Source organism: Tachyglossus aculeatus, chromosome 11 (assembly GCF_015852505.1).
Source record: "Tachyglossus aculeatus isolate mTacAcu1 chromosome 11, mTacAcu1.pri, whole genome shotgun sequence".
NCBI classification, from domain to species: domain Eukaryota; kingdom Metazoa; phylum Chordata; class Mammalia; order Monotremata; family Tachyglossidae; genus Tachyglossus; species Tachyglossus aculeatus.
In genome coordinates this window covers 49,875,660-49,898,876 of record NC_052076.1, presented here as the reverse complement: position 1 = coordinate 49,898,876, position 23,217 = coordinate 49,875,660, and the positions used below count along the sequence as shown (strand labels likewise).

At 41.6% G+C, this 23,217-nt stretch overlaps 1 protein-coding gene across 2 annotated transcripts in view; it reads right to left on the bottom strand.

The window, feature by feature from the left end:
• Nucleotides 1-4,633: 4,633 nt before the first annotated feature.
• NFAT5 (nuclear factor of activated T cells 5) overlaps nt 4,634-23,217 on the bottom strand; it is a 122,141-nt gene continuing 103,557 nt past the window's right edge. For both annotated transcript variants that reach the window (XM_038754658.1, XM_038754659.1), the window contains exons 11-14: nt 14,442-14,596; nt 9,492-12,021; nt 7,871-8,110; nt 4,634-7,343 (exon numbers count right to left, since the gene is read on the bottom strand). In XM_038754658.1, coding sequence (XP_038610586.1) covers nt 7,875-8,110; nt 9,492-12,021; nt 14,442-14,596 — 2,921 coding nt within the window. In that variant the 3' untranslated portion in view covers nt 4,634-7,343; nt 7,871-7,874. The remainder of the gene's footprint in view (nt 7,344-7,870; nt 8,111-9,491; nt 12,022-14,441; nt 14,597-23,217) is intronic.

Below are 23,217 nucleotides of genomic sequence, written 5' to 3'. Positions count from 1 at the left end.
TCCACAGAACGAAACTTTGAAAAAAAGTGAGTTTGCACGGCAAAAAATGAAAACTTTCAATGTTTTATTCTCGACTGCAGCTGTTTACAGAAATATAGTTGCGAGTATACAAATGTTCCAATAGAAGCAAAATATTTTTTTAATATTTAACAAGTTATCACAGAGAGCTAAAAACATAGATGCGAATGAAATTCCCCCAGAGAACAAACTGAAAACACCTGGTATCAGTGCTCTGAAAATCCCAACTACGAAAGCCATATACACAAAAATGCACAAAGGAACATCTGGTGCTACCTTCACATCATTGCAGGACAATGGAAGAAGGAGCTCAGTGGCTGATCAGTGTGCTCTAGCAAAACCATGGCAGAATGAGAGAGAAACCACTTGAAAGAAAAAAAATGTAGTACCCCCCCCGCCAAAATGGGAAAATACGAAAGAACAGATGAAATAAAAGGGAGAAGGCAAGTGAGCAAAGAAGGGTTAAATGTGCACCTGTTTGGAGCTTATCCTGTAAGAACATAGTAAGATCAAGGTGAGCTGATGGATTTTATTAGTCGCCCGTCTCAATGTCAAATCCCTTGGAATCAACCTGTAGCCACTAATACTAATCAATCAGTCGTATTTATTGAGCGCTGACTGTGTGCAGAGCACTGTACTAATACTAGAAAAGCTTCAGCATCCTATCCTAAAACCCACTTGGTAAGCACCAATAACTTTCACTGTGGGAAATGGGACTGAATATAGAAGAACATTTAATATCCCCTAGGATGACCTGCTGCTCTGAAGAGAGTACCTAAAGGCCATGTCGTGAGGTCCGTGGGGAAGCCAGGGAATTTCCTGATCAGCAATCGTGGGTCCGGGTGTGCAAAGGAAGGGAAAGAAGTTGAGCTGAGAAAGATTCCTACGGTGTCGTTTGGGTGCAGGAGTCTGTCTGGGTTAAAAAGCAGTGGCAGAAACATGAGCGTGACATGGCTCCGATCCCCAGTATTTCCCACCGCCACAATACACCCGTGCCATGACAATAGTCTCGTTATCACGGGTGATTCCTAGAATTCTTTCCATTTCTCCCACATGGCATGGTGAACGGGAAACCAAAAACTCAGGTCGTAATCTTCTGGAAGCAAATGATGTGCCCCATTTTATGGAGCTATGAGTGTCTGGAATGGATGGGGGGAGCCTTGTATTACACAATGTCTTATATTTGGGCCAGTTCAAGCACAACTGCCAACGACAAGCAGTGGGACGAACGGACGATGAAAGGAAGGAAGTCAGAAGGACAATTATGGTTTTAGTAGTGCAGTTGGCTTAAACTTATTCTACTTCTGAAGAGCTAAAAGTCTAATTGGAAGGAGTGATGAAATCCTCCATTAGCTCACAGCTGGATAAAACAAAGCATGGAGAAGTGTCACGCTCCCATCCCCGGCCTCCATCAGTTCCTTGAACTTATTTTGTTAGTGTAGCATGCGGGAATCTTAAATCTAAATTCCAAGGTGAAAAACAGGACAGCGAGCTCAAGCTTCCAACTTCAGACCCAAGTTTTCAAATCCAGAGTTCGTTTAAAGCAGCCAAAAACTGCTCCTGTTCAATGGCCCCTGGGTAAAATGAGACTGGACTCGATTCACTGGATTTTTAAAGAATAAAACCCCCACATTATACAGTTAGCACTCTGGCTATCTTACTGACTCCATACGCAGAGGTAGCTGAGCTTGGGAATGAAATGCATTACTGTTCCTAGATGTGGTCCAGACAGAGCAAAGTTCTGTGTGCTGGCAAGATGGAGAACACTGACTGCGAAGTCTGTAATTCCACTGTTAATAACAAGAGTCAATCTAAAATTAAAGAGGAAATTTTAGTCTAGCACCTGTCCCATCTATCAAAATACCATAAGATACTTTTTAAAGTTCATTTAGACAGTAAAAACAAAGCCATTCCGTGTAAACTCTTAGTGAAGTGATAATGAGATTATGCCTGTTATACATAGCAGTTAACTGAATATCAATAAGGAGATTGAATCTGATGAATTTACGTAGGTACCACTGAGGACTAATACATGGAACTTTCTTAAACATATTCACAAACTATTAGGGACTTTTTTTGAGCTTATATATCATCCACATGTTCATCTCTTTATGAATTCCAAAATAAAAACCCTATTAGTTCTAAACTACATATAATATAGATGTATATATATATATGTGCTTGTGCGTGTTCTATGTACAAAACTAGATAATATGCTTATATACACAACACAGAAAATGTAAAGGAAAAGTGTCTCAAAGGCGTGGGTTGACAATTAAAAACACAGAGTCGATTTCAGGTGCAGCTACATGTTTTCTCATGAATCATCCAATTTCAAAGGCTTAAGCTAATTATACATTCAGTATGGAAAACCGTCACACTATGCATAATCACACAGGTCAGAAGAATGCTGATTATGCAAAGTAAAAACGATAAAGGCCCTAGGAGAACTAAAAGCTTACTGAAGAATGATTATCATCTTCTAGACGGTGAGCCTGTTGTTGGGTTGGGACCGTCTCTATATGTTGCCTAATTGTACTTCCCAAGCGCTTAGTACAGTGCTCTGCACACTGTACGCACTCGATAAATATGACTGACTGAATGAATGAATATAGCACATTCAAGCTTCTTTAGAATGATTAAAGTGCGTGCTATGAACTGGTTATGAAGAAAATCTGCACAGAGCTCTGCAGTTTCAAAGGTGCCACTAACTGGCTGAATGATCTTTCAGAGCAGCTCTGCCCCAACCACAGGCACAGTGGGTTTTCCCACGTCCCCTGGATCTCAACATACTTCCAGGAGGAGTCAACCGGTGACGGCCTATCTTGTGAGAAGTAGCATTTTGCCACGCCACCCTCCCATCTCCTGCCCTTCTTCCCTCCTGCCCTCAGTTCCTACCAAATGCCACTCAAGTTATTCTCTTAGTAGGCTTCTCCAGCATCTCGCCACCCTATCCACCCTTCTCTGTGAATGGACCTTCTGCTGCGGAATCCTACTTCTACCCCGTTACCTCTGGTAGGAGACTAAAAAATGAGCCAAGTCAGAAGAGATGCTGTTTTTCTCTTTTCCCCCAACAGCATTAATGGGCGATCAGGTCTAAAAGAAATGCCCAGCATGGTACTCCCTCCTCCTGATAAGGGAAGAGATGCCAACAGATTCGCCCCCTTCTACCCATGGGTCTTCGACGGTAAACAGACTGCTGAATTTGGGCCCTGGCCACGAGAGATTCCCTAGAAACGTGTCTGGTGATTCACTTTTTAGCGGCTCCGGTGTGGGATCTCTCCAGGCCCCTGCTGCCATCCTGCTCTTGTCCGCACCCCAAGGCAGCTCAGCTCTCCTGCTCACGGCTTGCTCTGACTCCACCTCTGGGCTTCACTAATGAGCATTTTACTCAATACATGGAAAAAAGGAAAAGAGCACACCAATTTCAACTGCCCCAATTTGATAGGACCACAAAACTCTTCACTAATTATTCCAGCTAAACCGGGATGACATGCATTTGAGTCTTCTGGCAAGTACTTGACATTTTAGTTTCAAAGGTAACTCTGTCCCTATTGCCAAAGCTAAAAGACAAAAAAAAAAATCAAATTTGCTACTCCCCATACCAATGAAGATGGGTAATGGAATGAATAAACAGGGAAAACACAGAAAGACACAAACAGAGCCACGCATATGGATAAGCTCCAAGCATCAGTGTTAACTGCTAAAATCAAAAGTGTACTAGAGAAGCGCTATGAAAGAAAAGTGTGGTTCACAGTTTACTTGGGTCTTTCTGCCATGTAACTATTTCTACAAACTGTTATTTCCAAGCATTTGCTGTTTCCGAGACTCAAATTTCTCTATCATCTGTACCTATGATTTGTAACAGTTGTTTGAAAGCAGCAATATTAGCACAAACCAACCACTGAGCACCCCTCCGTTCAGAAGACAAATACTTTTTGTAACCAAATTACATGTTCAGAATGTTGTACAATTAACATTGACCTAAAACGAATCGGGAAAATTTAACCAAGTAAAAATGAAGAAGATCCATTATTACTTAATAAGAAGAATATGGTAGAGCAGCCCTTATTATCAAACAATTCTAAAATTGATAAACATATCAAAATTGGGTGTTCTTCCTCTAACCCCATCCAAACTGGGAACACTGACAGTTCCGGTTGAGGTTCTGTTCTGAATACAGATCTATAAAGCAGAAAATTGGTCCCTAGTGACTTGGCACAGGCTGTCAACATTTCACAAAGAACTTCTCTAAATAGCAGAACAAAAGTCAGAACACAAGTCAGTCTCCTAGTCACTCCTTCATCCTGTCCACTGCAGGATTTAGGTGCAACGCGGCGTAAACCAGCATCATAATCCTGGGACAAAGAGTAAATAAATTAATTTTGCTAGGGCTCACGGGCCACTGCTTATGAACCTGTTCTGTGACACCCAAGAAGTTAGCCGAGCCATCTTTCATGTCTATATCCCTAGCCCACAGTAGCTGGCTAGATTCTGTAGCTAAATCTCCTTTACATTCGGATAAGATTTTACAGTTTGTACCTGGAGCACTGGCTGTTCTTTTTCATGTTCTGAACTCAAATGGAAAATCACCCCCCGCCCCTCCCACCCGGTACTGTGAAGAAAATGAGGAAGAAAAAAATAAAATGTTTTCTGTGCAGACAATTTAAAAAGTAGCTCTGGACATTATTGCATGGTAGGGAAAATGCTCTTAATTACTAAAATTGTAAATACGATTTTAGTGTATTTATAAATAAAAGGCATTGAACAGACAGAGCCAATTAATAATAATAAAATATTAAATACATAGGGAGCAAAAAGCTGAATGGTTCATTCTGACGGAACTCCTTTGGACAAAACTGCCTAAATGGGTTTCCTTACTGCAGTAAGTTGCTGAGTAACGGACACAGCAAGCACACAATTAAGCTGTTTTTTTAGCCCACTAGAACAACGCACTGCCTGATGGAATGGCCACAGATGAACAAGTCATTTATGATGCAAAAAGTACTTAAATACTTAATAAAGACATAACAAAACCCCCCTCACTGTTATCGGACGCCACGTTGTGGTAGAACATCAGACAAACTCACAAATTTACCACAAAATGTGTGGCAAAAAAGAATATTTTATATATATATATGTATATATATAAATTTTTTTTATATTTATGCCAATGTACTCACTCAGTACAAATAGCAAAATAGTATACCATTTCCTAAATACAAAATATAGCTTTCCAAAAAAATGAAACACACATTAGATATAAACCATCCAAAACTTGAACGATTGAAAACTGTATTCAAAATTAAATGACCCAGAGCAGGTCTCTTTCTGAAAAGTTCCCTTCATATCGGCAAGAAGCCTGTACTACTGAAAACGTAATTCAATGCCTCTCAATCAGAGAGAGAAAGAAAAGGAGGGAGAGAAAAGGAGAGAGCGAAAGGGAGAGGGAGAGAGAGAGAGAGAGAGAGAGAGAGAAATTGGAAACCAAGAAAAAATGACAAGGAAGAGGAAGAGAACATACAAAGAACAGGGAGAGACTATCACAAATAGGGGAAAAAAAATATCTGGTTATAAAAACAAAACCAACCACACCACAATCTTACACAATGCAGCTAGGCGTACAAGTTAGAAAAACAATGAACAGAAAAGAACAACTTTATAACAATTTACAGGCTATTCCTCTGTACTTAAACAATAAAAATAAAATGAAATAGACAAGAATACCAGAAACAGTATATCAAGGCATAAAAAGCCGTACACAATAGTCTGGTTCTAAACAGCATTAATAGCTTTCTACATGCCAAAAGGAGAATAAGGTCTAAGCACATGTCCAGACCAGAGGTTGTAGCAAGAAGTCGGTTGCAGCACCCAAAAGCCTGTAACTTTAACGCTACAACTGCAAGTCCTGGAGTGTGTTATTTTGCTTTTTTTGGAGCTAACGCATATCTGAGCAAATTCTTCATTGTAAGTGAACGATAATGACCTGGTACAGCCTAAGGCTTGAAGGAACTCTCAGTAAAAGTGACCACTCGAAACCGTAAAGCACTGAGGTGACCAGACAGATGATAGTCACTTGCAGCTCGGGGAGAGCAGGCATTTTAAGAAATCCTGGCATTTATGAAAAACGTCACTGTTTCCCAAAATCTGAGGGAACGTTTGAAGACTATAGAAGAGCACCGTTCGTGGAAAGAAAAAAAATGGATTGCTTCTCTGGAGTCAAACTGCCTCCCCCCACATCTCTGAAAGGGCTCTTTCTGTTCTGTGGGCTGCAGGGTTGGACAAAATCAGTCACCGGGAATTCAAGTGCTCTTGTTCCCTCTAAACCGCCTCAGGTTCCTAAAGCCAATAGTGTATTAGATGCCTGCAACTAAATGAGCAAGAGGAAGAAAAGCGTGACTATAAAAGGGAATGTTGGGGTGGAGACTGGGTAGCGAGGAACAGGTTCTCACCTGCGGATTCTAGGTAAGAGACACAAAGGGCTTGAAAACTCAGCCACTCAAACTTTTCCTTCAGTTCAAACTTCATTAAAAGATCCTAGGATATAATTTACCCTAAATCATCCTCTTCATCTCTGATGAGCAAGGTAATTACTACTCTACGCACAATCATATCTAAACACCTTAATACAAATACTTAGAAAACTGTTAACAACTTTCTGGAACTGGAACTCCACAGCACTCCAAGCTCTTCCCAGTGCTGTAGCAGAGTATTTGCTTTTTGGTTAAAATATGTAGAGTAGTCTTCTCTGCATAGAGTTTTTACTACAGTGCACTTGCCAGTGACAGCTCTTCAGCTGATTTATAAAAACCGAAAACGTGATTCCTTCACTCCAGTTGGTCAACAACTGGGCTTTTTCTACTGAAAACTGCAAATTGTAAGCCACTCTACTTGACTGAAGGGACGGAGGGAAATAAAAACGATGAAAGGACAGAGGGAAACAGGGCAACGAAGGTTATTTTCTAATGACAATAACAACCGAGGAGCCTGGTTTTGAATTCCAACCCCACACGTGATAGGGAAGTAGCGATGCCTAATTCCACCAACTGGAAATACAAAGCACAGATTTTTAGTCATTACTGTGATCAAGAGCCTGAAGTATTGCAATGATGATAACATTGGTTACTAGTCACTGCACCGGCAGCATATAAGATGTACTCTTTCGCAGACAGGGTGAAATCTACACATTTGCTCAAATACAGTTACATTTTCTCTACATTAAAAAATAAAAAACAAAGAACAGCGACAGTTCCATATACCCTAATCCATGCTGGAACACCAGGTTTAAGGGCATCTTGGAAGTCAGATTTTTCTTGATGGAATTTCTGTAGGGGAAAAAAAATACATTGCAGTTATATTAGTTGTAAATAAATAACCATTTGTACTTAAAATGCTTCTTTTATCCTGAAGGAATCTCAACTACATTTCATTCACATGCAAGACATCGACATGTTACCCCATTTAATATTTTCTGGAACATATTTCCACATGGAAGATCTAAATAAAGCAGAAGTAAGCTAATAGGAGAAAATGCTTTTCTGCACATTTGTCAAAGCATTAGGATAGCTCTAGTTTAAACTAGAAAAGTTTTGCAATTTCTAATCCCATGATTCTTTGGAAGCACCAGTCCATGGAAAACTGTCAGAAAAGCTATGCTTCAAAACAGTTACAAATCCAAGTGTTACTCCTTTATTCAGTCTGTTAGAAAGGAAAACTCCTCTCATCTGTAAATCTTGTGGGCAGGGGTCGTCTATACCCACTCCGATATAGTGTATTCTCCCAAGCACTTAGTACAGTGCTCCTTTATGTTCTCAACCAGAAAAAAACCAGGGTGTTAAAATCCAACACTTACCCAGTTAAAATGAGCCAGTCATACTGTTCCCCTGATTTTGCAATGAGACAAGCAAATCGATCTTTTCAATATTTTGGTTGGAGTTGATAGATGACGGTAATGAAGAATTCTCAGGCATCTGCTGAGACAAAAGCGTCGATACAGGAGGCTGGCCTTCACTTTGGGGCTGACCTGGTTGATTTATTGCCATCAGGGGATCTGGCAATGTAGCTGGTCCAGGGGCCAAAAGCTGGCTACAGTCTGTAAAGATATTTAAAATAGAAGTAATTAAAACTTGAGACGATATACCGGAGCCAGCCAAAAATGCCCTGATCAAGATGAAATTCAAAGCATTTTGAAACTTTGGAGAAAAAGTAGTTTTGTGAACTCCCTGCAATCCTCCTCCTTCTCCTCCTCATCAAATACTTATCAGGAAGAATAAAATCTATGGCTACAAATTAGACGTGACAAGACATGACAAGAAGCTCTCAGGTTTCGAATTACAGGTTTATAACCAATCCAATTCAGACACTGACATATAGTGCCTGTACACAGCCATATCTTCACTCTCCCGGAAAAGGAAAAAAGACTTCCCGTAGCGATTTAGCACTCTTTTATTAAGAAGGCTTGCTCTTATGAAAAGATACTTTGAGTAAGTTTCTACAAGAAATGTTTTTATATATTTGAAGAGAGAAACTGGCTAAAAAACATTCTTCTTGGTAAAGGTAACTTTGAGTTTGGCTCCCTAATCTCTTCAACACATACGTTCTAGACTGTGAGCCCACTGTAGGGTAGGGACCGTCTCTATATGTTGCCAACTTGTACTTCCCAAGCGCTCAGTACAGTGCTCTGCACACAGTAAGCACTCAATAAATACAACTGAATGAATGAATAAGTTATTTGTAGCTTAGTTTATGGCCAGAAAAACTCAATCTGCCAGTAGACTGGAAACTGCATTCTCCCGTATACATACCTAGTCCTGCTGAAGCCCCATTTTTTTAAAATGGTATTTATTAAACGCTGTACTGACACTGGGATAGATACAAACTAATCAGGTTGGACACAATCCATGTGCCACACGGGACTCAGAGTCTTAATCCCCATTTTGCAGATGAGGTCACTGAGGCACAGAGAAGTGATTATTATTATTATTATTATCATCATCATCATCATTATTATTAATAATGGTATTTGTTAAGCGCTTACTATGTGCCAGACACTGTACTAAGTGCCGGGGTGGATACAAGCAAACCGGTGGACACAGTCCCAGTCTCACGTGGAGCTCACTTTCTCAAGTGCCCTTTCCAGATGAGCTAACTGAGAAACAGAGAAGCGAAGTGACTTGCCCAAGGTCACACAGCAGACAAGAGGCAGAGTCAGGATTAGAACCCATGACCTCCTGCGTCCCAAGCCCGTGCGCTATCCATTACATCGTTAATGACTTGTCCAAGGCCAAGGGCAGACAGGTGACAAAGCTGGGACTAGAACCCAGGTCCTTTCCACTCCCAGGCCCGTGCTCTTTCCACTGGGCCACACTGCTTATTACTTGCTTAAACGTGATTTGGGGGGGAAAAATCAACAACTCCAAAGACTCTAGTTTTCTTCCCAAGTAATTTTTAAGCCGTTGGAAGGTTTTACTTACTATTCTGAATGCCAAACAGGAACATTCCTGAAGTCTGCTGAGTTGAACCGGGAGAATTCTGGAGTTGATTCATTGTGCCTCCTCCAGTATTGTGAAACAGAGCTGGTTGTTGTTGCGGTGCAGCTGTTGCTCCCTGGATTCCCGTCATGTTGTTCTGAGATGGATAGAGCGGGGGTTGCTGCAAGTCCTGTTGGTTGATACTGTTTTGCAAGGCCGACATGGAAGCTGATGAGATGAACAGCGTGACTTGTTGCTCTGGAGAGGTGGCAGAGCCTTGCACCAGCTGAATCTGAGGTGAGTTATGGAACAGAGACGGCTGTTGTTGCTCTGACTGGGTGGACCCTGGGGTCTGGAGAGAAGAAACTGGGGGCTGGTTCTGAAACTGCATGGGCTGCTGATCTGGATTCATTGGCGGCATACTGTTCTGAGGATGAAACAGGGCCTGATTCTGCTGTTCCTGGTTAGTCAACGGATTTTGACTTGGACTGAATATCAGGTTCTGGGGTGGTTGTTTTTGAGATGCCATTGTAGCCATCGTGTTCTGATTACTGAACAGAATATTTTGTTGCTGCTGCTGCTGCTGTTGCTGCTGCTGTTGTTCTTGGGATGCTGAGTTACTCTGAATGGTGACCATCGAGTGCTGAGCCTGGAAGATTGTACCTTGCTGGTTCTGAGACAGTGAGTTTGGGGGAAGGGAGCCTAATGATACCTGAGCTTGAAACAAGCCCTGTTGAGAGGGTTGCGCCTGTTCTGGAGAGAGCAGCGGGGTCTGGATGTGGGGTATCTGAGACGGCTGTGGGAAAGCAGTTTGTTGCTCGGTGCCGGACGCTGGCTGAAGAGGGGAGATTGAGTTCTGGGTTGCAAAAAACGTGATCTGTTCTTCTTGAGATACCGGATTGTTCTGAAGGGTGCTCAGAGGACTCTGGGAAAGGAACATGTTGGCCGGCTGCTGCTCGGGGGGAACAGAAGACCCCTGCAGCACAGCCATGGGACTCTGGCTGTGGAACATCGAAGACGGCAACTGTTCAGAGGAAGAGGAGGGAGTCTGACTGTGGACAATGGGGTTTGGGCTGTGAAACATAGAACCTGGGGTTTCCTGCGACAAGTTCTGCGCTTCGCCAATAGGATTCTGAGGATGGAAAAGCTGGGCCTGCGTATGAGACGACTGCTGCAAGAAGCTCCCAGACTGAAGGGACATCATATCACCGCCTTGCTGGAACAGTCCGTTTCCTTGCTGTTGGGATCCACCGCTCTGAACAGTCATCATGCCTTTTGTAGGGGAAAAAAGGTTAACTGGAGCCTGATTTTCCCCGCTATGTTGCATCTGAACCATGGTCTGAAACACATTGTTTTGAATCTGTTTCGCCTGGCCTCCGGTTTCTTCTCCATCTCCTGAACTCGGTGTGGGAAACATGGCAGGGCCGGGGGTGGCGACCTGCTGAGAAGTCGAGGCGGACGCTTCATTCCCGGAAACTGCAGGAGACGAGGAGAACAGCTCGCACTGCATCTGTATATCTTCGTTTGTCGACAGCGCGCTCATCATGTGAGACGCTTGCTGGTACACTGGGGACTGCTGGAGGTTTCCACTAGCCGAAGCGGTGGGCGAGAAGAGCTCGGACTGTATCTGGGCGGCCGCCTGGCAGATACTTTGCTGCATTTCCATTACCATGGCTGCTGAGGATTCCAACGCTTGCTGCTGCTGCTGTTGCTGCTGCTGCTGCTGTTGCTGTTGCTGCTGTTGTTGTTGTTGCTGCTGCTGCTGTTGACTGGATAATGCGCTCTCAGTCTGGGAATGAACACTTTCAGCTCTTCCAGACAGTAAATTTTCCGGTCGAGGATGGACAGTTGGCTCTGCTGAGGAAAACAGTCCGGGACTGACGCTGTTCTGAATCTGACTGACTTGCTGAAAAATCTCGGCACTGAGTTGCTCTTGCACGGTGTCGTTACCATCCGGCGTGGAAAACAGGACTGAAGATAACTGCTGTTGGGCCTCCAAGACTTGCTGGACCAAATCGACGTTCCCACTGCTCCCGCTAGAAGGGCTGGTCGTAAAGCTTCCGGCTTGCAGCTGCTGGATGGTGCTCTGTAACTGACTCACGCTGCTCGGGGACGAGAAAATGCTGGATGAAATTTGCTGCTGTAAGGTCTGGGCTTGTTCTTGAAGCGGCGACTGCTGCTGCTGCTGCTGAGACGCATCCGTCAGCTGGGACAGATTAACCACGGTACCATCTGACTGCAAGACCTCTCTGGACTGAGACTCTCTGGGCTGAAACTGGGTGGCCTGCTGCAATAATGCTTCACTGTTCGGCAGCTGGCTGGGAGCAGAAACGGTTGGAAAGGTCCCAGGCTGGGAAATGTCCTGTGTTTGGATGGTTGTCAGTGTCTCTGGGTTGTATACTTTAGGCTGAATCTGCTGCTGCTTTTCGTTGTCCGGAGATAAGTGGGAAGCGGGAGATGAAAAAGATCCATTTCCTGATATGCTGGAGATGTTTTCTAACGTCTGCTGAGTTGATCCAACTGCCTTTGTTGCCTGAAAACATAAAACTCATCTTCAAACTGCGAAGATAACTGCGAGTCCATATTTCCACTTGCAACCAAAATTAGGAAAACAGAGCTAGGCTATGAGGTTGTATTCACGTTCAAAGGCTCCAATGCAAACATAGGTGCCCTCTAACCTCAGAGGAGGCAAAATAAATAGAAGATAGAATATGAAGATAATCATCCATGGAGAGAGAGAGAAGAGAACAATATGGAAGATTTTCTCTAATACTGTTCCTTCTCAGGGAAGGTTAAAGGGAATGCAAAAAACCAAAAAAAAGTTTTGTCTGAGACTTGGAGTAATTCATTCTACGGGGCACAAGAATAAAAAATTACCGCGTTGAATTTGGGTTCTTCACCTTTCAGCAAGCAAAACAAAATTAATATTTACAGAAATTGTATCGTAGGTGAACACAAAAGATCCCAAAATCATTCATCATTAAATTTAATTCCCATCGATGTGTATTTAACTGATTAATAATTAAACGATATCTCAATCTCAGTTTCGTCAAGAAAAACTAGGGGTTATCAGGAGTAAGATCTTGTGTGGATACTAAAACAAATGTAAAGCAAAGCGCCTTTCTTCAGGGCACCTCAAAAATAAAAAAAAACAAAAAACAAGTGAAGCACAGACAGGAAAACAAGCTGCTACATGGGAATGTGTCTACATGAGAAATGCACATGTTGAAAAAGCATTAAAAAGTTCATTTAAATTGCACACTTCTTGACCGTGCGGCATCATCGACCTTTTCGCAACCTATGAAAAGACGACTGGACAACTAATATTTTTGGTTGTAATTCAGCACTGTTGGACTGGAGAAAGTTAGGCTGCGCCTCTGGAGCCCAGCCAACTTTCCTGTGAGAATGTTTTTTAGGGCCTGATGGGCCAGGAGTTTACATTATTGGCAATTAGTCCCCAGGGGAGTGGTGACTCTGTGCATCTCCCTCACCCCTCTGCCCACTTTCCTGGAAACTGAGAACTGACTTGTCGTCTTCAAGGACAGCAAAAGGGTGAGGGGCTGTAAGCAGGAGGGGGGAAATAATCTGTAATAACACCCTGAAATAATTTCTAGAGCATTTTATTTTATCATCAAGCGTTTTCACATTAATTACCCTTTGCTCTTCCATTACTTGTATTTTTACTCTGTCTTTCGGATAGAATGTTTTTAAAGAATCGTGGGGCATTCTTTTGACACTATCTGGATACAGTGCGATGTGATTTTGGAAAAATCAGTTGTGCTTCTTCACACAACATCCACCAGGGCACACAGACTGCAATACACATTTCTCTTAATGCGGAGTTCATCAGTAACATAGCCCCCACATTACAGCAGAATTGAGTGAATCTCATTTCAACTTTACAACAGCAGCTAGGGAAGCAGCATGGCCTAGTAGATAGAGCACGAGCTTGGGAGTCTGAAGGACCTGAGTTCTAATACAGTCGATTTATTTATTTATTTATTTTACTTGTACCTATCTATTCTATTTATTTTATTTTGTTAGAATGTTTGGTTTTGTTCTCTGTCTCCCCCCTTCTAGACTGTGAGCCCACTGTTGGGTAGGGACTCTCTCTATATGTTGCCAGCTTGTACTTCCCAAGCGCTTAGTACAGTGCTCTGCACACAGTAAGCGCTCAATAAATACGATTGATTGATTGATTACACCACTTGTCTGCTGTGTTACCTTGGGCAAATCATTAGCGTCTCTGTGCCTCAGCTGCCTCATCCGTAAAATGGGAATTAAGACTATGGGCATGGATTGTGTCCAATCTGATTAATTGGTATCTACCCCAGAATTTAGTACTTGGGTAGATACAGTACTGGCACGTTACTATTATTATTATGGTACCTTAAAAAACCCACGTGAAGTATAGGGAAAAGCAGGCTTTATTATCCACATTTAACACATGAAGAAACTGAAGCACAGATAGGCTACAAGACTTGCCCAAAGTCACACAGCTGGGCAGTGACAGAATCAGGCTTTAAAACCAAGGCCTCATGACTTCCAGGTAAGTGTTCTTTCCACAAGGTCATACCATCTCTTATGTAGGCTTAGTAGGTGCTCTGCACACAGTAAAGGCTCAATAACTACAATTAATTGATTGACAGGCTGAAACGTTCCCTGTCATACTTGAAGTCACCTGAATTGTTGGGGACAATCTCCGAGGCAGAACTAGATTAGATGTGAGCTGTCTCATTATTACTTCTGTTTACACATCTCGGAAATTACTATCACTACATGGGTGTTTAATGTTAACCTAGCTCATGAAGAAACAGGCCCCAAATTACAAATTCAGGAAAAAAGTTCTCTCCACAAACCATGTTCGCCTCTTTTAGATGTGCACACTGTACACAGAGGAGATTTCAAATTCATGACAAGAATCGGATTTCTGAGATTCCCAGCGTAGCTTACCTTAAAGACAGGAGAAGGTCTCTTTTCTGCTGTTACTTCCATTGGAGTAACATCTTCATTCTTAATCACGCTGCTCGGCATGAGTGAAGTGGGAGGAATCAAGGCACTAGAAAGAATATTTACCTTATCTAGGTTACAACCAGTGGCTTTCATTACTGAAAAAAAAAAAAAACAAAAAGTAGTAAAGAATCCATTATCAACCATCACCACTCTATATCTTAGTGGCTACATAGGACATTTTAAATACCATATTCTTGAGGAAGAGGGAGAAAGAAGGGTCTAATTCAGATGCTTAGATCCTTTACGCCCCCTTGAAAGCTGAAACGAATCTTTTTTGCAAAAATGGGCCAAAATCCTCAGTTTAAATATTTTCTCCACTTAATTAACTGTCACTTCTCTGTTCTCAGTAATCTCATATGTGAAATGAGGATTAAATACTGTGAGTCTCATGTGGGACATGGACTGTGTCCAACCACATCAGCTTTTATGTACCCCAGCGCTCAGTATAGGGCCGAGCACAAGTAAGTACTTAACAGATACTATAAAAAATGAATAATTATAGTACTTGTTAGGTGCTATGTACCAGGCACTGTTGTAATAATAATAATAATAATAATAATTATGGTATCTGTTAAGCACTTACTATGTGCCAAGCACTGTTCTAAGTGCTAGGGAAGACACAAGTTAATCAGGTTGGACAAAGTTCCTGTCCAACATTGGGTTCACACTTTATCCCCATTTTTTACAGATGAGGTAACCAAGGCCCAGAGAAGTGGAGTGACTTGCCCAAGGTCACACAGCAGACAAGGGGTGGAGCCGGGATTAGAATCCATGACTTTCTGATTCCCAGGCCTCTGCTCTATCCACTACACCATGCTGCTTCTCTAAGCACCGGGGCAGATATAAGGTTATCGTTTTGGACCCAGTTCCTGTCCCATGTGGGATTCATTCTTGGAAGGAGGGAATAGGATTTAATCCCCGTTTTTACAGATAAGAAAACTGAGGCACAGAGAAGTTGAGTAACTTGCCCAAGATCACAAAGCAGACAAGTGGGGGATCAGCATTAGAATCCAGGTCCTTTGACTCCCAGCCCCGTGGAAAGTGCTCTTTCCACTAGGTCACAACGCTTCTCATTTATTACCGCCCTTGGTTGGAACATACGACCATTTACCTTTAAACTGAAATTCCACCATAGTGACTTGTATAATTCCCCACATTTCTAACATAATTTTTTCAATACCCCAAAAGGGGAGGGGCCGTTATGCAAGGAATAAAGCCTAGCAATAAAGGAAGCAAGAGAAAAATCAGAAGAAAAAAAGGAGAAAAGGAGGTGAGAAGGAAGAGAAAGGTAAAAGGATACTTGAGATTGAGTCTCCTACTTGTATTGCACTTTCCCAGTGAGGTATGGTAACTCCCCCACCCTCTTTTTACCTAAGTGTGCACATTTTCAAACAATGAAAACCTCACGGCACAAGCCCCTATCTGGGGCCTTTAGATCCTACTCCTCTTATTACCTCAATGTGCATGGTTCAAAAATGAAAACTCTGCAGTGGGAGCCTTTATCCATGGCATTTTGACCCTAGTCCCCTTCTGCCTATTGCTTACAAAAGAGTTCTTTTATTTCCTCCTCAAAGGTTGGTGGGGATGGGGGGAAGAGTAGGCGTTACAGGATGAGGTAAATTATGCAAGAAAATATGGTAGTTGATGCACAAATAAAGAGAATTTTGAAATCTCTGATTTCAAAGAGATCGGTCTTAACATTCTAGGTATTTTTAAGATGGGCAAATGGAATTACAATATTAAGTTGGAAAGTAGGTTTTGGAAAGTCCTCAGACATAATTTTTCTCCCTACCAACTAGTTAAAAGCTCAACTCCTTTGGTTAACCTCTTAAACAGAGACCGCTTATTTGCTTCCTGATATTGGGTTTACAAGTACTATCCTGGAAATACTGGGATAGGATGATTGTGTGCATGTGTATACAAAGATATATATGGGTATTTGATTCTTCCAAAGTCTGAAGCTCCCTGCTTTGTTGCATAGAGGCTAAGCAGCATGGTCTATTGGATAGAGCACAGACCTGGGATTCAGAAGGACCTGAGTTCTAACCCCAACTCGGCCACTTCTCTGCTTTGTGACCTTGAGCAAGTCACTTAACTTTTCTGTGCTTCAGTTACCTCGTCTGTAAAATGGGGATTAAGACTATGAGCCTCATGAGGGACATGGACTGTGTCCAACCTAACTTGTATCTATCCCAGCTCTTAGTACAGGGCCTGGCACAGAGTAAACTTTTAACGAACACCATTAAAAAAAAGCCCTAAAGGAAAGACTCAAATATATTTCTATTGAACCATCCACAGTCTTATTCTGTTTGGATCAAGGTTCATAACTTTCAGCCATGTAGTAGGGCGGATATATTGACAACTGGACAAAAAATAACGTCTATAAATCATTTTAAAGATAGCACATACTTGCCTACTAATGAGGAAAAGGTTACAGAAAGAGACTTATAGCATGTTTCACTGGGTCAAGGTAAAAGAAATATCACCATTTTAGAACAAGCATCAGGAACTGAGAAAGTTAGAATGTTCCTTTTGCCCAAGATTTACTTTAAAAGTAAAAATTCCTAATCCTAAAACATTACTTGGAATACTTGGGGTTGGAATAGCAATGAGCTGGATAATGTTTTTCCTCAAGATCCCGCCCCTTCAATTTCACCGCACAGTGCAAAGCCATGTTTATTCTTTACTACTGGTTAAAGCTTAAATGATTAATGAAGCAGACAATGTTAATTACTCTAAGAACAAACTAAATTATTGGGTATATTTTAGACTTTAGGTAAAAATATGGGACAGAAAATAATCTGGGGCTCAAAGTCTGATGCCATAATCACAGAATCGTCCACCCCTCTGTGACTTCCCACATGTAGTTTTCCCCCTATTTCCTCTTCCTATGAAAATCTCTCCTTCACCATGAATCCCTTCCCTGTTCTGCCTAAAAGCCAAGTTTTGAGTGTTAAAATGTAATGAAGCTTTGCTCATGGTTAGAGAATTTTCGAGCTTAAAGACACTTTTGGACTGACACACAAAGTAATTATGCATTTAAATTATTTCAGTGGACATGATTATTTCAGTAGCCTCCTTCTCCTACTGCATCTTCTCCTACATACAAGATTACGGCCTAGGTTCCTTCTTTCTAGCTGTATGCAAATACGAAGAGTTTCAGTCTGGTATATCCAGATGTATAAAAAAAAGCTCTCTTTTATGAACCCGTAAAGCTTGGAAACCAGCTATCTGTTTTAATGGGTTTGGAGGGGCCTGAATAGACTGATGAGAGAAATCAGAAATAAATTTGTCCTCGGAAACTTTAAGGCACTAGGATATTTTTAGAAACCTTAAAAATCAATATTACAGAATCACATTAATTTGTGAGAACACGGAAGGCTTACTGTTTCAAAATTATACAGCTGTTAGGAAGACCACCAGTTTCACCAAAGGAACTCTATTTACAGTACAAAGGGACATGTATTCTCCTGTTGATTTTTAGTCTATCCACTTAGAGAATTATATAACCTTGACTTACAAAGTATACAAATAATGCGTATTTGTGTGTGCATATATGCATACAGTTTTGGCTGAGAGACTTGCACATACTGGACTGTACCTCACTGTATGAAACTCATCTAAAACATGGCAGATTTTGTACGTAGTGCATACTTTTAAAAAAGATAGAGTTATTTCCTTTGTTTTTTCACGTAGTTTGTTGCAATATTCCAGGCGCATTCCACACCGCCTAGTGATCAACCTAGGAGATATCACTGGACTGGCATTCTTCTGATAAAGGACTATATTAAAAGTTAAGGTACTAATATCATCAGACCGAGAAAGTGATAACAGTAAAGAGAGGATGAACTCATTGCAGAAGGCCACCCTATCCTAACAAAGGGTCTAAATTAATTCACTTGTAGCATGGAAAGTAATCCCCATGTTGAGAGGCAGCATAACATAGTGGAAAGAGCATAAGACTGGGAGCCAGAGGATATTTCTTTCTTTTTTTTTTAAAAAAAAAATGATATTTGTTAAGCGCTTATAATGTCAGGCACTGTTCAAAACACGGGTAGATACAAGCTAATCAGGTTGGACACAGTTCCTGTCCCACATGGGGCTCACAATCTTAATCCTCATTTTACAGACAAGGTGACTGAAGCACAGAGAAGTTAAGTGACTTGCTCAAGGTCACACAGCAGACAACTGGCAGAGCCAGAATTAGAACCCAGGACCTTCAGACTCCTAGGCCTGTGCTCTGTCCACTAGGCCAGCCTGGCTTCTAATCCCAGTTCTGCCAACTGCCTGCTGTTAGATCTTGGGCAGGTCACTTACTTTCTCCGCGCCGCAGCATCCATATCTGTAAAATGGGGGTGAAAAACCTGTTCTTCCTCCTACTTATATTGTGAGCCCCACGTGGGACGGTGACTGTGTCCAGCTTGATTAACTTCTATCAACCTCAGCACTTGGAACAGTGCTTGACACATAGTATATGCTTAACAAATACTATAATGATATCATCATCATTACAAGGAAAAGGAAGCTCCACCTTAAGCAAGGAATTGAGCATCTCCTAATGTGTGAGCTCTTCTTCAGAAAAAGGCCTAGCAGTCTTCCATGAATGTATTTTTTAAGCCAGATGCTTCGGCTTCCACTCCTCCTGAAACCCATTAGATGTTTTGCAAATGTTCTTCTTAAGAATTCATTAGAGTGGAAGAAATGCAATTTTATAGTTTTCAAAGCATACCCGGTTCAGTACATATTTTAGAACACAGTATCTTTTCTGACTTTCTGTACTCAAATTTGGAAGATAATCATTACTTGTTAAACCTGTGCCTTTTAAACATTACACTCTTTTCTCTAAGAAATATACTTCTCTTTTTTCAACGGTACTCGTTTCACTGTTTTTAGGTCTCCATGACTCCAAGGTAAGACTTGCCTTTTCACAGAGTCTAATTAATCCTACACTTTTGAATTTGGCAGATTTTACTGTGTAGCAACTGATGATTCTTCCTCTTTCAAAGGAGGCTACATCAGTGCTTTCGTTATTCTTCCCACTTGGAACTCAAATTTGTCTCGGTCTTGGATTAATCTAGACTTTTTTTCTTTTGCTACCAAAGTTAAGAACGATGTTATTTTTGAAGGAAAAAAGTTATTTGCTAAAGAAATCATTATCCCCATCCCATTTATGGATGCCTTGATTCCTTGGGATCCTTCATTATGGTCGTGCCAATTGCCAAGTGGGTTACAAGTTTAGAAATAAATATACTTCAGCTATAGTTCACTTGCAGGTTCTGCTCACTAGTAAATGAAACAACAAGAATTAGTGTTTGCCAGTTCAAACTTGCAGTCACCTTTCTGTCAGGCACAGATCCCTTTTCAAGAATAAAAGCTGAATGATAAGTTATAGAAGCAAAAATTGCACTTACATGAATGATTCACACCTTGAAAGTGTATGGTAGATTTTTTTTCCAATTATTTACACTTGCAAACTAGGATGTGATAACCAAAGCTGTGAATTCCATACTTTCCAAGATCTATATTCTGTGTATGAATACTCTGGTGCTCTCTTAAAAAAAAAAGCTGTGCAACAATTAAGCCCTCTCAGGCACTACGAAATTCCTAGGGGTAGTTCAAAAACAAAGAAGTCTCTTAAGGCTATTTGGAAGGTTTTTCTGATAATAAATACAAAGCGGCAGCTAGGAAACTGTTAGAAAACATCTTTTTCAAGGAGAAATTTTCAAAACCAAATGATAGCATGAGAACTGTCATCATATATTACGCCAGTTTGCCTGTGGTGTTAGTGGGGGTGCATATTTGGCTCTGGTGTTCAAAAAAATAATTGAAAGAAAGCAGTTGCTGCTCTAGGACTGGTGCCCACTAAAGGAAAAACTAATTTTAAGTACTTTAAAATGAAGCCTTTACAACAATTTTATGAGGCAAAAATAATTGTGGTATTTGTTAAGCACTTACTATGTGCCAAGCACCGTACTAAGCATTGGGGTACATACAAGATAATCAGGTCCCATATGGGCCTCGCAGTCTAAGTAGGAGGAAGACGAGGCATTGAATCCCCAGATCAGGGAACTGAGGCACAGAGAAGTAAAGTGACTTGCTCAAGGTCACACAGCAGGTAAGTGGCAAAGCCAGGATTAGAACACAGGTCCTCTGACGTCCAGGCCCGTGCTTTTTCCACTAGGCCATGCTGCTTCTCTAAGGTAACATTCAGACTCCTGCCACCTATGACCAACATAATGAAGACTACTGCCAAAACACTCAAATTTTGTTTCATTTCCCAGGAGTCCTTATGGTTAAAGTTTATCCAACTTATATCACTCACATGTGACTTCAAACCCATTATTTATGTATACAAAGAATGCCACCCCTTCATTATCTGATCAAAATTGGATTTTTTTTTTAGATTTTTAGTGCAACTCAACATATCAGTGAATATGAGAAATATTCTGCCGCCCTCTGCCCCCACTCAAGAATTCAGATCAGCTGCTTAACTCTTGTTAATGGTCTAAACTTAAAGGAACCAGAGGTCAACTGTTTACAGGGAGGGATTCTGGCTCTGAATTTCTTCTACCTGGAGTCCACTTTACAATGCCCCACCTCTGTTTTTAAGAGGCTTACTTAGAATGGCAGGAAATCACCTTAACATCAGTTTATCCACTTCACTGAATCTTATATCCACATAACTCAAAAAGCAAGGAACAGGAAATAGGGAGATGTTATACCGGTACACCTCAGGTTTCAACCATCCCACAATACATGTGAAACAATGATACACCCTGCGTTATTTGTTGACTTACCTCAGCATATCAATACTATCCCAACCCATCCATCGATACTATTTACTGAGCACCTAGTATGTGTAGAGAATTATACTCCACTCTTGGAAGAGTACAATAGAGCTAACAGACATGATCCCTGCCCTGGAGAAGCTTGCAGTTTAGGAAAGGAGACACAAACTAAAATAGTTCACAGAGGAGGGAAAGGAGGAAAATGGATAGGCAGGAGAGTGACAATCTACGTAATAGTTTTATAAAGATGTGCTATAGATGATTGTGAGGGCATATGTCTGTAGTTGACACAGAATTGCTGAAGAGGAAGTTGGGGGGGAACAGGACTGGAGGAAAGGAGCAAGTAACTGGGGAAGGTGTCCTGAGGAGATGTGATTTTAGAAATAATAATAATAATTATGGTATTCATTAAGCGCTTACTATGTGCCGAGCACTGTTCTAAGCACTGAGCACTGTTCCAAGCGCTGATAATTACAGTATCTGTTAAGTGCTTATACTATGTGCCAAGCATTGTTCTAAGTGCTGGCGTAGATACGAGGTCATCAGGTTGCCCCACGGCGGGGGCTCAGTTTTCATTCCCATTTTCCAGAGAAGGTCACACAGCAGACAAGTGGCAGAGCCGGGCTCAGAACCCACGTCCTCTGAGTCCCAAGCCAGTGCTCTTTCTGCTAAGCCACGAAGGTTTTGAAGATGGAAGAGAGTTGTGGTCTGGTGGGTATGAAGGGGAAGGTGAGCTCTAGGTAGGAGGAAGGCCATGAGCAGGAAATCACAGCAGGTAAAATCATTGTTGACTCCACTCACCCACTTCCTCCTCCCCCTCTGTTGTTCCCAAGCGCTTTCCTGCCTTCCCTCCTTGCATTCTAAACTTGCCACCCTATCTCTCCAGTCTCCCACCTCACTCCAATCTTATTTTTTATGTTTTTATACTAACTTGCTGCTGCCAGTGTGGACACTTCCACCAAACCCCCACTACTCCCTCCCCTTCCTATCTATAAGGCCCTGGCGAAGTTGTGGAATGAGGCAATAGACCACAACAGGATGGGGGCTGTACAGGATGGTTGTGGTGCCATTTGCACCATTGCGTCGTCTCCTCCCTTGCTTAGTCTGTCCTTATTCTGATTCCCGTGACTTTGGGGGGGAAGTGGGGTTACAAATGGGAAAGGGAGTTGGGGTGATGGCAGCCGCTGCACCATCAGCAGTAGCTGTTGTTACTACAGTTGGTTTAAAGAATAATTTCTGGAGTGCTAGGGCACGAGGAGGACGGGGGTACTGGGGAAATGGGGAAGGGCGAGTTCAAGATATGGATGTTGCGGGGAAACTGAGGGATGGCAGAAAAGGTACTGAGAACAAGAGACGGTGTGGAGGATGGAGTGGGGCACGGGAAGGAGACAACAGAGGAACTTACAAAGCAATTTTCACTTACTGTAATGCTCGGTTGTCAAGTTGGAGCTGATTCTGCAAAGGATTCTAATCAATTAAATAGAAGTTTATGGGCAAACATACTCCAGGATATAACCGTGCATAACACAACCACAGTTTAAGAAAAGTAAGTTGGTTGCATTGTAGGGTATGTCTACATTGTGAAATAATTTGAATTGTGGAAAGGCGAGGCATTATGGGTGCTAAATATTTTTATTATTTCTTTGCTCAATGAGTAGCGCAAAGTAGTTCTAAAGAATGCATTTTCTAAATGTCAAGATACAAACAAGGCACTAAGAATTTTTCATTATTTAATTTTCATACTTTGAAACTTCTGTCATGAATGCATATATAGACTCTAGGATCAAACTTAAATCTGCACTGCATCCAAGCAGTGCAAATGAAACTGGTACTGGAAATGCTATAATATTTGATAAGGTATTACTATTGATCAATAGTAACATTTTAAATCGAGGTTTAAAAAATTAGTTCAAATACAATTTTGATTT